General features: G+C 43.8%; 1 protein-coding gene across 3 annotated transcripts in view; it reads left to right on the top strand.

The window, feature by feature from the left end:
* Nucleotides 1-15,041, top strand: part of smg1 (SMG1 nonsense mediated mRNA decay associated PI3K related kinase) — a 181,659-nt gene that overhangs the window by 149,768 nt on the left and 16,850 nt on the right. For all 3 annotated transcript variants that reach the window (XM_078240916.1, XM_078240917.1, XM_078240919.1), the window contains 3 exons: nucleotides 4,635-4,862; nucleotides 10,979-11,190; nucleotides 13,265-13,371. In XM_078240916.1, the coding sequence (XP_078097042.1) occupies nucleotides 4,635-4,862; nucleotides 10,979-11,190; nucleotides 13,265-13,371 (547 nt within the window). The remainder of the gene's footprint in view (nucleotides 1-4,634; nucleotides 4,863-10,978; nucleotides 11,191-13,264; nucleotides 13,372-15,041) is intronic.

The following is a 15,041-nucleotide window of genomic DNA, read 5'->3' as shown; positions in this document are numbered from 1 at the left end:
ATTGTTTCTCCGCTACGTACGTAGCTCCCCCCACAATGTCACATGACCCTGTATACCTAAACAAAACTCCAGCTTCCATTTTGTTAATCAAAAATACCCCAAGGGACCTATTCACCTATAAATAAAAATCCATTAGCTCTCTCCTAAATATACACTACATGGCTAAAATGAGTAATTATCGTGCTTTCCCACCATTTGAGCTGCATGTTTTCCAGATGCACCAACTGCCTGTAGAAAAAAAGAGGAACGTGGAAGTAGTCCCCTTGAATGTAAAATATATCAACAGTACAGTATTGTCGCAAGAGTGAGAGGATAGATTGAGTGCTATTAGTATCACTGGTACATTGTGCCTCCTTGGTCCTCTCTCAACCTCTGCACAGGGTCCGGTCAACAGCATCCTCCTCCACACCTCTTTTGATTCAGCTTTGCGAGACTCCTTGTGTAATTCCACTCTTGCCTGTCCTAGTGCAGACAGTCTATCTCGAGCACGGCCTCGCCTCCTGCCTGAGTTTTTGCACCCTTTATCTCCCTGCCTCCTTTCACATCTGTGAACACGAGATAAAGGAGCACGGTGTTACGGGTAATGTATTGGCATGGATAGAGGATTGATTAACAGAAAGCAAAGAGTGTGGGTAAATGGGTGTTTTTCTGGTTGGTGATCAGTGACTAGTGGGTGTGCCTCAGGGATCAGTGTTGGGACCGCAATTGTTTACGATTTACATAGATGATTTGGAGTTGGGGACCAAGTGGAGTGTGTTAAAATTTGCAGATGACACTAAGATGAGTGGCAGAGCAAAGTGCAGAGGACGCTGAAAGTCTGCAAAGGGATATAGATAGTCAAAGTGAGTGGGTGAGGGTCTGGCAGATGGAGTACAATGTTGGTAAATGTGAGATCCATTTTGGTAGGAATAACAGCAAAATGGGCTATTATTTAAATGGTAAAAAATTGCAGCATGCTGCTGTGCAGAGGGACCTGGGTGTCCTTGTGAAGAATCTCAAGGAGTTGGTTTGCAGGTGCAGCAGGTAATTAAGAAGGCAAATGGAATTTTGTCCTTCATTGCGAGAGGGATGGAGTTTAACAACAGCGAGGTTATGTTGCAGCTGTATAAGGTGCTGGTGAGGCCACACCTGGAGTACTGTGAACAGTTTTTGTCTGCTTACTTGAGAAAGGATATACTGGCACTGGAGGGGGTGGAGAGGAGATTCACTAGGTTGATTCCGGAGTTGAGAGGGTTGGCTTATGAGAAGAGACCGAGTAGACTGGGGCTATACTCATTGGAATTCAGAAGAATGAGGGGAGATCTTATAGAAACATATAAGATTATGAAGGGAATAGATAAGATAGAAGCAGGGAAGTTGTTTCCACTGGCGGGTGAAACTAGAACTAGGGGGCATAGCCTCAAAATAAGGGGAAGCAGATTTAGGACCGAGTTGAGGAGGAACTTCTTCACACAAAGGATTGTGAATCTGCAGAATTCCCTGCCCAGTGAAACAGTTGAGGCTACCTCATTGAATATTTTTAAGGCAAGGATAGATAAATTTTTGAACAGTAAAGGAATTAATGGTATGGTGAGCGGGTGGGTCAGTGGAGCTGAGTCCACAAAAAGATCAGCCATGATCTTATTGAATGGCGGAGCAGGCTCGAGGGGCCAGATGGTCTACTCCTGCTCCTAGTTCTTATATTCTTATGAGATGCACTTCGATATGTCCACTCGCAACATTCTGCTCTTCCTGCATGCTTGGAGTTACAAAGAGTAGACAGCACAGAAACAGGCCATTTGGCCGAACAAGTCATGCTCCATTCAAACCTTCCCCTGTCCTGCGTCATTTAACTCCTCTCATCATAACTCTCTACTTCTTTCTCCTTTTATATGCTTATCTACTTTTTGCCTTGGACACATCTGTACGAATCACCTCAGTTACTCTCTTTGATAGCAAATTCCTTGTTCTCACCAGCCTGATATTAGAGGTTCGTTGTGAACTTTCTATTTGATTTCTTGGTGACTATCTTATGGTGCTGGCCTCGAGTCTCTTTTCCATAAGTGGATGCACTCTGTCAACTGTAAAATCATGAAAGGGTTTAATACAGACCCTGTGCAGACGCCTCAGTCTTCTGCCTCCAAGGAAGGAAGACTTGAAGACTTTTCTTTGGCTACACAGAGGCTGAGGGGAGACCTGATAGAGGTCTAAAATATTGAGAGGCGTAGACAGGATGGATAGTCAGAGGCTTTTTCCCAGGGTGGAAGTGTCAATTACAAGGGGCACAGGTTCAAGGTGAGAGGGGGAAAGTTTAAGGGAAATGTGCGGGGGAAGTTTTTCATGCAGAGAGTGGTGGGTGCCTGGAACGCAGAGGAGGTGATGGAAGCAGGCACATTAGCAACATTTAAGAGGTATCTGGATGGGTCCATGAATAGAGGGATATGGACCAAGTTGGGACAGAAAGTTTAGTTAAGGCATCATGATCGGTGCAGGTTTGGAGGGCCGAAGGGCCTGTTCCTGTGCTGTACTTTCCTTTGTTCTTTTGTTCTTTGCCATTATTTCCTGATAGTATAACCTCTCAGCTCTAGAATCACCTTTGCAGCTCTTTTTGCACCCTGTCCATTACTTCTATCTTTCTGATAATAGTGACCAGAACTGGATACAGTATTCTCCTGAGTGTGGTCCAACAAAAGTTTGATGCAAGTTTACCATAACCTCTCAACTATTCAATTTATCCCTCTAGAAATCTCTACTGTTTGGTTTGCTCACCTTGAATAATCTTATTAACCTGTGTTACTACTTTGATTTCTATACTTGTATTTCCAGATTCCTTCGCTCTTCTACCCCATTTAGATTCTTATTTCCCAAGTAATATATGACTTCATTTTGTTGTAAACCTCCTGAATACAGACTAATTTCCCCAAAAAGGAGTCATCTTAAAGTTGAGTGTTGTTGATTCTTGTGGAGAACAGCAATTTCAGCTCTGGTCCTTTGAGACCCTTCTGTCACTCAGCATTGGAGCCCTTTATGTGGGGGAGCTCCAAAATTCTGTGGAGTGAAGGCTGCAATCAGATCAGCCATGGTCTTGTTGAATGGCGGAGCAGGTTCAAAAGGCTGAACTACCTACTCCTGCTTTGAAGTCCTATATCCCTATGTACTCTTACTCTCTATTTTTAGACTTGAAACCAGTGAACTATCCATTTTACCAATTGTCCCCTGACTCGGCACATTGTGCGACTAGTGATTATAATAATGGGGGAAAAGAGGCTTGATCCTTGGGTGGCACAGTGGTTAGCACTGCTGCCCCTCAGTTCCATGGCTGAGTTCAATTCCTGGCTTGGGTGGCTGTCTGTCTGGAGTTTGCACGTTCTCCCCAAGTCTGCGTGGGTTTCCTCCCGGTGCTCCGGTCTCCCCCCCACAGTCCAAACATATTGAGCCAGGTGCTTTGGCCATGCTAAATTGCCCCTTAATGTCCCAGGATGTGTAGGTTAGAGGGATTAGTGGGGTAAATATGAGAGGTTACGGGGATAAGGCCTAGGTGGGATTGTTGGTGCAGGCTCGATGGGCTGAATGGCCTCCTTCTGCACTGTAGGGGTTCTATGATTCTATCCAGTTGTGTGATGAGTGATAATGGGGGGGAAAGAGGTTTGATCTAATTTGGAGTCAAGTGTCTCCATAGAATCCCTACAGTGCAGGAGGAGGCCATTCGATCCATCGAGTCTGCATGGACCACAAACCCACCCAGCCCCTATCCCCGTAACCCCATGTATTTACCCTGCTAGTCCCCCAGACATTAAGGGACAATTTAGCATGACCAATCAACCTAACCAGCACATCTTTGGACTTTGGTAGGAAACTGGAGCACCCAGAGGAAACCCATGCAGACATGAGAAAATACAGACTCTCTCAGACAGTGAGCCAAGCCAGGAATCAAACCCAGGTCCCTGGCGTTGAGGCAGCAGTGCTAACCACTGTGCCACCCTAGTCTTGTGCTGTAGACGAGGGATGCATGAGTTTTTTTATCTTTGAACTGGCAGATGTATGCAGTCTTACTCATGGGTCAAACAGGAATTTTAAATCAATAATTTGCATATATTTCAAACTGTGTACTCTTACCAATATCCGGTATCAGTTTTATGCTCTAATAAAGCAGCACTGAAAAGAGCACTTTTTTCACACACACAACTTAAACAGATCTACAGTAATCAAAGAATAATGGACTGAGAGCTGGAATTCTACAGCCATCTTGAAGAGTATTTAATGTCGATAATAAATATAAATTTACAAGCTAAGTAGAATATTTCTTTACAAACCTATTGGCTGGGATATCAGACACTGAAATAGGTCATTCAGCCTGACCATGACTGAGGTTGTGTTCCATTTTTTTAAAACAAACAATCAAGCAGGAAATCTTCTGGAATTAGGATTAAAACTTCATAGCGTAGAGTAAAAATAACCTGCTATTGTCTTTGGGACTGATGCACAACAATGAAGCTATTGATACCTAAAGCTTTTCGTAACTGCTGCATTGATTAATGATAATAGGCTACACTTCTGGAATGAGTTACTAACAGAAATGGAACAGAGATTCTAGTAATTAAAATCAAATGTACATAGTAACAAATTTCAGTGCATTATTCACCTATTTCTTCCAGGCTACCAGTCTTGAACACCCAATAGGAAGCTCTGAATGGCTTTCTTCTGCTCACAAACAACTGACTCAAGATATGTCCACCCAGAGGGCAGTGCAGTCTGAGAAGGAGCAACAGATCGAAGCTGTTTGTGAAACAATCCAGACTCTGGTGGATAATATTAAAACTGTGCTTACTGGCCATAACAAATTGTTAGCAGATGTTAAACACCTTCTCAAAGCAATGGCAAAGGTAATGATTTCATTTCTCATTTTCCCTTTTGTTTGCCTTTTGAATTTTATTTCCACAGTTATGGACTGCTGGCCATTTTACTCGTCTGTCAGTTTAAGCTAAAAGACTTTCCAGCGGCTGTATCTGTTAAGTTTTCATTGTATTTATAGTTTCCATTTTTAAAGTAAAGTTGAGAATGTATCTTGCTACCAATTCACAGAAATATCAAGATGGTGATTGGTTCTGTGGAGTAACGTATGATTAAAATATAACCATTAAGGATGTGTGATCTTGGTTCCATGATCGTAGGAAGCCCTTCCAGATTGAGTGTTGTTGATGTTGGCACTACAAATCCTTTCTCTGAGGATTTAGGATTTAGAGACTTGGGGTTCCTTAAAGTAGAGAATCAACAAGTGATAAATATGAGGGAAGTTCACACTAGAATGTTCATACAGGAACCCCGGATTGTCTGAATGACCGGCCAAATGCAGACTTTGGAAAATTGGACATTCTTTCCCTAACTTTTGATTTTGAAGCTTGGAGGGGAAAGTCATCTGATAGAATCCCTATACTGCAGAAGGAGGCCATTCGGCCCATCGAGCCTGAACCATTTGAATAGCCCTTAAGTAAAGAAACATCACAAATAAGTGCCCTTGCCACTTAGCATGTGACCAGTATTTCCTGGAACTGGTTAGGTGCAGTTGACAATGAATGTCAGTTTCAGGTGATAAAATTGTAACTTTGTGCAAAGGACAAGTTTGAGCTTCCACACATGTAACTGCGTAAACAGATCATTGCCCAAAAGTGTACAGATGTTTGAGGCTGGAATTTAGTTGGATCTATGGGGCTCTCTCCCACCATTTGGAGAACCCGTGGGAAACTTCCATCAGTTTCTTGGGGGAGGCCGGATGGAATCAAGTGCCCTTCAGGCACTTAATTGGCCACCTTTGGGACTTCCCCGTCATGGAGGTTCCTGGTGGTGGAAGTCATGTGATCGACCAGCAACTTTTCATGGCCATCTGCAGGAGCAATGGCTGCTGGCGGCAGAGCACTCACCTGAGGCCCAGGGTGGTGGGTGGACCCTAGACCATGGGATGGGAGCTGCAGGGTGGCAATTGCGGGAGAGGGAGTTGGGAATTTGGAGGCAAGTGTTTGGGGGTGGGGGGGGTGGGGGTGTTTTTAGCAACCACTCTGTCCAATGCTGGGCCACTGAGTGGCTGATACCAAGGGGCCCCTCCTGGGAGGCTGATGGCAAATCCAACATGGTTTTTCTGGGCAGCCTTCTCGGGGTGGGGGAACCGATTCCGCCTCTCTTTAATCCCTCAGCCACCGGTTAATTGGGCTCTGCGATAATGGGGGTCCGTTGATTCATTAATGAGTGGCCAGGAATCCCGCATCAGCCCCTTCCACCCTCTAACTTAATCAGGGGAGGTCTTCCTTCCTGCATTTGGGGGACTGACATGGGGCCTCTCCGACGATTAAGGCCTGACCACCACACTTGCTGCCGTAATGAGCTGCATAAAAGCTGGTCAGTATTTAAAAACTCAACGACCAACTTGAACGAGTACACCACTACAGTAACTGACTTCATTAAGTGTGTCGAAGACTGTGTGCCAAAGAAGCAAATCCACGTGGAAACCATGGATGAACAGGGATATCCACTGCTTGCTGAAGTCCAGGTCTGAGGCGTTCAAATCAGGCGACCCTGACCTATGCAAGAAATCTAGACATGATCAATGGAGATCCATCAAAGATGCCAAAAGACAATACCGGACCAAGCTAGAGTCCCAGGCTAGCCACACCGACCCCGTCGACTATGGCAAGGTGTGCAAGATATAACAGGCTACAAGATGAAGGCATGTAAAATCGCCGGCTCCAACGCACCCCTCCCCGATGAGCTCAATGCATTCTACGCCCATTTTGAGCAAGAGGTCAGCGAGAGCACGCCCTCCACCCTGGAAGCCTCGGATGAACCTGTATCCGAGGTCACCATCACAGATGTCAGAGCAAACTTCTCGAAGATGTTGTCTTTCCCACGGAAAGCGACTGGCCCAGATGAGGTACCTGGACGCGCACTCAGATCCCGCACGGACCAGCTGACGGGGGTATTCACAGACATCTTTAACCCCTCTTTACAACAATTTAAGATCCCTATCTGCTTCAAGAAGACAAGCACCACCCTGGTCCTAAGAGAAGCCAAGCAGCGTGCCTTAATGACTATCTCTGGTGGCTCTGACATCCATCATTATGAAGTGCTTCGAAAGGTTCGTCGTGGCACGAGTCAATTCTGGCCTAGATTGCCTTGATCCATTACGGTTCGCCTATCGCCGCAACAGGTCCACAGCAGACACCATTTCCCTGGCCCTGCACTCAACCCTGGAACACCTAGATAACAAAGACATCTATGTCAGACTCCTATTTATTGACTACAGCTCCACCTTCAACACCATTATTCCTACAAAACTAATCTCCAAATTCCAAGACCTGGAGCTCGGCTGCTCCCTCTGCGACTGGATCCTGAACTTCCTAACCCACAGACCAGAATCAGTAGGGATAGGCAACAACACCTCCACGATTACTCTCAACACCGGTGCCCCACAAGGCTGTGTCCTCAGCCCCCTACTTGCATGCCTATGACAAATCTCAAACAATGATGAGATGGAGTACAGGAAAGAGAGAATCTGGTGAACTGGTACGAAAACAATAACTCTCCCTCAATATCAACAAAACAAAGGAGATAGTCATCGACTTCAGGAAGAGTAGTGAAGAGCATGCCCCTGTCTACAGCAACGGGGACGAAGTAGAAAGGGTTGAGAGTTTAATGTTTTTAGTGTCCAGATCATCATCAACCTGTCCTGGTCTTCCCATGCCAACACTATAGTTAAAAAAGCCCACCAACGCCTCTACTTTCTCAGAACACTAAGGAAATTTGGCATGTCAGCTACGACACTCCAACTTTTACAGATGCACCATGGAAAGCATTCTTTCTGGTTGTATCACAGCTTGGTCTGGCTGCTGCTCTAAGACCGCAAGAAACTACAATGGGTCGTGAACAAAGCCCAGTCCATCACGCAAACCAGCCTCCCATCCATTGACTCTGTCTACACTTCCCGTTGCCTCAGCAAAGCAGACAGCATAATTAAGGACCCCACGCACCCCGGACATTCTCTCTTCCACCACCTTCCGTTGGGAAAAAGGTACGAAAGTCTGAGGAGACATACCAACCAACTCGAGAACAGCTTCTTCCCTGCTGCCATCCGACTTTTGAATGGACCTACCTCGTATTAAGTAGATCTTTCTCTACATCCTAGCTATGACTGCAACGCTACATTCTGCACTCTCTCGTTTCCTTCTCTATGAACGGTATGCTTTGTCTGTATAGTGCGCAGGAAATGATGCTTCTCACTATGTTAATACATGTGACAAATCAAAAATATGGCCCTTAGAGTTTGGTAATATACAGGAGTTGCACTGATAATTTAAATTTTATATCCTTTCCAACTGCTCTGTATGTATATTTCTGAAAGTGGCCTGAATTCTTTTACTCCTTTAGACAGCATTTGCATGTGTTCTTGGACAAATCAAGTAAGCGGTTTTTTCTCTTATTTAAATTGTTGCAGATCATTTTGCCTCGGTGTTGAGTGGGTGGTGGTAGTTGATTTTGGGATTGCATTAGCTTAGCCACAGTGGCCAGAACACACACACACACAGTTTGCATTGTCTGCCTGTGCCACCACATACATCAGCAAATCCAGATTAAGCAGTTGAGCGTCGAGCAAATTCTGAAAGAGGATTTTTCTCAATACAGCAAAATAGATTTTCAAAGTTTAGATTGGGTTTATGGAAAATGAAAAACGCTAGCTTCATACGGATGTAACAAAGGTGGGATTCTTCCCAAAGACTGAATGAAATTAGGAGAGACCTGGGCAAATGCATCTCATTTTTCTGAAATTTGCATCACATTCTTGCCCAGATAAGTTGTAGCCCAAAGGTCTGTCGTCACTTCAGTCCTGTCAAACACTGGAGCACAAATGATCAAAGTGGCAGTGTTAACATAATTTTAACATCAGATGTAACAGCTGTACTGCCCAATCCTTCAGGAAGCAGAGTACAGTATAGTCCTGCGGCTTGCGATGGTTACATTCCTGCGAAATGTCGCGAATGAGGAACATGCTTTTGAATGGGACTGAATTACACAGGTTCCAGTCATCCGAGGGCAGTATTAGTTTGAGCAGTTACTCTACAGCAAACTGTTACTGTATCTACTCGCATGCTCTTCTACCAAGATTACTGGATACTCGTGTGGAGCCGGAAAGCTGATTTCTAAGGCCAATTGTGCCAACTCATCATTGCCCAAGTTGAGATCAGCTAACCCTGCACAGGTCCATAGACCATCCTGGTCCGTACACTTTTTGATTTGATTTGTTATTGTCACATGTATTAGTATACATGGAAAAGTATTATTTCTTGTGCACTGTACAGACAAAGCATACCATTCGTAGACAAGGAAAGGAGAGAGTGCAGAATGTAGTGTTATAGTCATAGCTATGGTGTAGAGAAAGATCAACTTGGTGCAAGGTAGGTCCATTCAAAATTCTGACAGCAGCAGGGAAGACGTTGTTCTTGAGTCGGTTGGTTCATGTCCTCAGACTTTTGTATCTTTTTCTCAACAGAAGAAGGTGAAAGAAAGAATGCGTGGGGTCCTTACTAATGCTGGCTGCTTTTCCAAGGCAGTGGGAAGTGTAGACAGAATCAATGGATAGAAGGCTGATTTACATGATGGACTGGGCTTCATTCACGACTCTTTGTAGTTTCTTGTGGTCTTGGGCAGAGCAGGAGCCATAACAAGCTGTGATACAACCATAAAGAATACTTTCCATGGTGCATCTGTAAAAGTTGGTGAGAGTTGTAGCTGACATGCCAAATTTCCTTAGTCTTCTGAGAAAGTAGAGGCGTTGGTGGGGCTTTCTTAACTATAGTGTCAGCATGGGGGGACCAGGACAGGTTGTTGGTGATTTGGACACCTAAAAACTATTTTTAATATTTGTTGTGGAATGTGCACGTAGCTGGCGGGGCATTTATTATCCATCCCTAATTGCCCTTCAATTAAGCCATTTCATGGTCAACCACACTGCTGTGGATATGGAGTCGCATGTTGGCCAGACTAGGTCAGGGTGGCAGATTTCCTTAAAGGAACATTAGTGACCAAATGGGTTTTTTAAAGTTAAAGTTTATTTATTAGTCACAGGTAGGCTTACATTCACACTGTACTGAAGTTACTGTGAAAATCCCCTAGTCGCCCCACTCCAGCGCCTGTTCGGGTACACTGAGGAATAATTTAGCATGGCCAGTGCACCTAACCTGCAGGTCTTTGGACTGTGCGAGGAAACCGGAGCACCCGGAGGAAACCCACACAGACAGAGTGAGTGCAAATTCCACACAGACAGTGACCCAAGCCGGGAATCGAACCCGGGTCCCTGGCGCTGTGAGGCAGCAGTGCTAACCACTGTGACACTAATTACGATTGACAATGGTTTCATGGTCATCATTAGACTTTTAATTCCAAATTTCTTTTCTTACTGAGTTCAAATTTCACTGTGCTGTGGTGTGATTCGAACCTGGGTCCCCAGAGCATTACCCTGTGTCTCTGGATTGCTAGTTCAGTGACATGTGGCTATGATCAACACCTGTAATGAGTGATAACAGTTTTGTGCTTATGGATGGATGTTTGATTCTGATGAATTGGACTGAGGTTACTGTAGCTAATTCTATGTGCCAAATTGTGGTCTCAGGGAATGGTGAATTCAGTTCTTTTAGTTTGAAGATTTGAATGTGCTTTCATCTCTGGAGTCCACATGTGCAGCCAACTGGTGGCCACCTAATCTCCAGAGAAACCTTTTATTAAAAAGTTGATGTTAAATGTATGTTTCCATTCCTGTCATTTTATTAAAATTAATGCTTCACAGCATGTAAAACACAATGGATTCCTGAAGTGATTAGCCATTGTAGTTATATTGATAAATGGTGTTGATTGTGCTGTATAATTAATTGAAACTGGTGTCAGATGTTTCTAACATGGGAACTCTCTTGTAAAAAGAAAATATATTCTCTCATTTTTGATTTTCTCACCTTGAAAGGATGAAGAAGCAGCTCTTGGAGACAATGAAGATGTCCCCTATGAAGACAGTGTGCGACAATTTTTAGCTGAATACAAGTCTTGGCAGGATAATATCCAAACCGTGCTGTTCACAATCGTGCAGGCCATGGGGCAGGTCCGAAGTCAGGAACATGTCGAAATGCTACAGGAGATTACACCAACTCTGAAGGAAATGAAATCTCAGAGCCTAAAGTAAGGATGATATTACAATTATTGCTGGTTAACCAGCTTCCTTTGACATTTTGGTTTCTTGTATCTCTGGTGAAGCTTCTAAAGGAAATGTCCTTTGAAGCTAGCATTAAACATTAAATTAACAATTGGAACATGTGCTAATTTTCTGAGGATGTATGTGAAATTAAGATGTACAAAAATTTGTGTATTGCCTTTCGTAGGTCACGATCACAACACAACATGAATCAGTTTGTGCTTGTGTTGCATCAGTAAATGATTGCAAAGATATTTATATCAATGTAAAATTGTTCTATGCATTTGAAACCATTTATTTGGCTTTTTTGCTTCCATAATTTGTTCAGTTATGGGGACTAGGACCTTGCTCCTAATGTATCCTCATTTATTTTTTGCAGTTCATAGCTGGTCCATTTAAACAAATATTTTTGCACAATTCCACATGCATGGTGGTTTATAACAAGCAGTCTGTGTGCAGCCTGCGAAAGGACTGTTGCTGTGCAGTACAGAGTACTCCATTGCACCAAGCCCTGGGATAACGTTAAATGCTTCAATAAGATATTAACTGGTGTTCTAAATTTGTATTGACGTGACTCAGATAAGAGTAACTACAAGTTGGAAAAGATTGAACAATTAGTACTAACAAATTTCCCTACAGTTTTTATGTTGCACACTGAACCTTGTTCCAAAATTGGGACTGCACCTGCCCATAAGTTACATTTTTTTAACTTTACCCCATCTCTCCTGAATGTGGTGATCTAATTTTAGTTCAGTGTGCGTCCACAGCACACCATACCTCACCCATACAGCAATTTTACATTATAGAGCATCGACATTTAACCTTCAGACTATTCAACCTTTGGGGAATCAAACACAGCCTGTCCTCGCCTCCTTCAGATATACATGTAGACGGGAACGTTTTGTAACTCTGAACATTCCAGCAGGAAGCCACATCTATTGGGAGTAAATAAAGGGAAATTGTAGGTTGCTGCCCCAAACATTTCGATCATTCAATTTTAATGGGTGGGAATTATGGAGAAAGCACACGCTATCTGTTTTGATGCATGTGTCAGGTAGATAAGGATATTTCTTCCAGAAAATATATTTCATAACACCTTTTCTTCCCACTGAGATGGTTTATCTAGTTCGAATTCAGTGAGGGTTTAAAAATGTAACCTTCAAACTCTGCAGAAATAAAACTTGTAGGGAATGCATTAATCCATTGTTTGTATGTCTGATTGTACTATAATCCAATCTCATGGATAAATCATAGAATCCCTACAGTGTGACAGACAGTCTGACGACAGTCCCATCCAGGCCGTATCCCTGTCACCCCTTGTATTTACCCTGCTAATCCCCCTGACGAGGGGCAATTTAACATGGCCAATCAACTTAACCCGTACATCTTTCTGGCTGTGGGAGGAAGCTGGAGCACCCGGAGGAAACCCACACAGACACGGAGAATGTGCAAACTCCACACAGACAGTCACACAAGGCCAGAATTGAACCCGGGTTCCTGGCGCTGAGACACAGCAATGCTAACCACTGTGCTACCGGCACCAGCTGTTCTGACACTGAACCACATAGGTCAGTAAGCTTCCAAGTTTGATCCCTGATCCCTGCACAGTTGGTTGATCTCAACCATGACACCAATGTTGGCCTCCCTGAGCTGGGAGGTTGATGGGAGAAGTGTGCTTGATTGGGCACCAGGGTTCAGCGTGGCTGCGTTCTCCTCTTCCTGCTTGCTGAAATCTGTTTAGCCAAATGTATGAAGAATGGACAATGCACCAGTTACTCATGACTTAGTCATTCCTCTGTGATCATATGCCTTCAGAAAAGAGCAAAAGGAAGAAAGATTCAAACCTGATGAGATATTACATTTCAAATACACTGTACGCATAGTAATAAAAAGCAGGATGCTAGAAAAGCATACATTTTAACCCCAATCCACATAGTTTGAGTGGAGATTACATGGTTAATTTGATCAAAGGCAGCCGTGCGTTAGTTCAGTGATAAATGTGATTCCTATCAGATTGATTTTGTTCTGTTTTTGTTTATAACTCTGGCTCTTATCTTTCAGTGTCTACAACGATCTTGTCAGCTTTGCATCTCCACTGGTCACAGATAAATCTAATGAGTGTTCAAGCCCAACCTCTGCCTCTGCGTTTCAGCCCAGTTTTGCGGCAGGTAAACATTTATGTTCAGTTTAATGCTGACTCTGCAACCATCCGTTTCCTTTCCCTAAAGTAGAGCTGCCTCTTGCATTGAGAAGTTCTCAAATCACAAGTCATACTTGCTGAATATTGCAAACCAATGCAGATGTCAAATACGATTCGGTTTATATTATTTAAAAAAACACTTTGGATTGTCACTTTTACTATTAACCAAGTCAGCCATTGATTTGTTTGTCTGAGAAAGAGTATCACAAACAGCTATTAAATGAATAGAGCCTCTCTTTTTGGTAGATAAATAGAATTGTGTCTTGTATACAGAAAGGAGTCTGACTATTGAGATAGAGTAATGATTTTTCATAACTTCAGGTGGTTGTAACAAGTGATGATAGAGTCATAGAGGTGTACAGCATGGAAACAGGCCCTTCGGCCCAACTTGTCCATGCCGCCCTTTTTTTTTAAAGCCCCTAAGCTAAACCCAATTGCCCATATTTGGCCCATATCCCTCTATACCCATCTCACCCATGTAACTATCTAAATGCTTTTTAAAAGATAAAATTGTACCCGCCTCTACTACTACCTCTGGCAGCTTGTTCCAGACACACTCCACCCTGTGTGTGAAACAATTGCCCCTCTGGACACTTTTGTATCTCTCCCCTCTCACCTTAAACCTATGCCCTCTAGTTTTAGACTCCCCGACCTTTGGGAAAAGATATTGACTATCTACCTTGTCTATGCCCCTCATTATTTTATAGACCTCTATAAGGTCACCCCTCAGCCTCCTACGCTCCAGAGAGAAAAGTCCCAGTCTATTTGTATTTTAGACAGTTTTATTTTCCTTTATTTGTGTATGGGATTTGGGCGTCGCTTGCCAGGCCAGTATTTGTGGCTCATCCCTATAGACCTGTGAATGAGTCACTAGCACGACCATTTCAGAGGTCAGTGAAGAGCCACATTGCTGTGTCTGGAGTCTCATATAGGCCGGACTGGGTAAGGACGGCAGATTTCCTTCCCTAAAGGACATCAGTGAAACAGATGGGCTTTTAACATCAGTCGATGATCATTTCATGGTCAGCGTTACTGAGATGAGCTTTTAAATCCAGATTTATTAATTGAATTGTAATTCTGCCAACTGCCCTGGTGGGATTTGAATCCACGTACCAGAACCCATCTCCTCAAAAGCCTGAGCTTCTAGATTTAGTCCAGTGACATTGCCACTAGATTATTGTCTCCCCACTTAATTGCTGAATAGGTGCCTATTTGGAACAGAGTTGTGTCTGCATGAGCTCATTATCCTCAAACCCTGCAGAAAGTTGAAGCTTTTCATCTATCTGGGCTGCATTAGAACCCAGGTCTGGATAGTCAGAAGCTTTTTCCCAGGGTGGAAGAGTCAATTACTAGGGGGCACAGGTTTAAGGTGCGAGGGGCAAGGTTTAAAGGAGATGTACAAGGCAGATGTTTTACACCGAGAGTAGTGGGTGCCTGGAACTCACTGCTGGGGGAGGTAGTGGAATGAATAGGATGGGAATAGAGGGATATGGTCCCCGGAAGGGTAGGGGGTTTTAGTTCAGTCGGGCAGCATGGTTGGTGCAGGCTTGGGGGGCCGAACGGCCTGTTCCTGTGCTGTAATTTTCTTTGTTCCTTGTTCTTTCTCTCAGAAGTGAAAGAACAGTGTGTCTAACCCAC

The sequence above is a fragment of the Mustelus asterias genome, chromosome 23, assembly GCF_964213995.1.
Source record: "Mustelus asterias chromosome 23, sMusAst1.hap1.1, whole genome shotgun sequence".
Lineage (NCBI taxonomy): Eukaryota > Metazoa > Chordata > Chondrichthyes > Carcharhiniformes > Triakidae > Mustelus > Mustelus asterias.
This window is presented reverse-complemented; position numbering and strand designations above follow the sequence as displayed.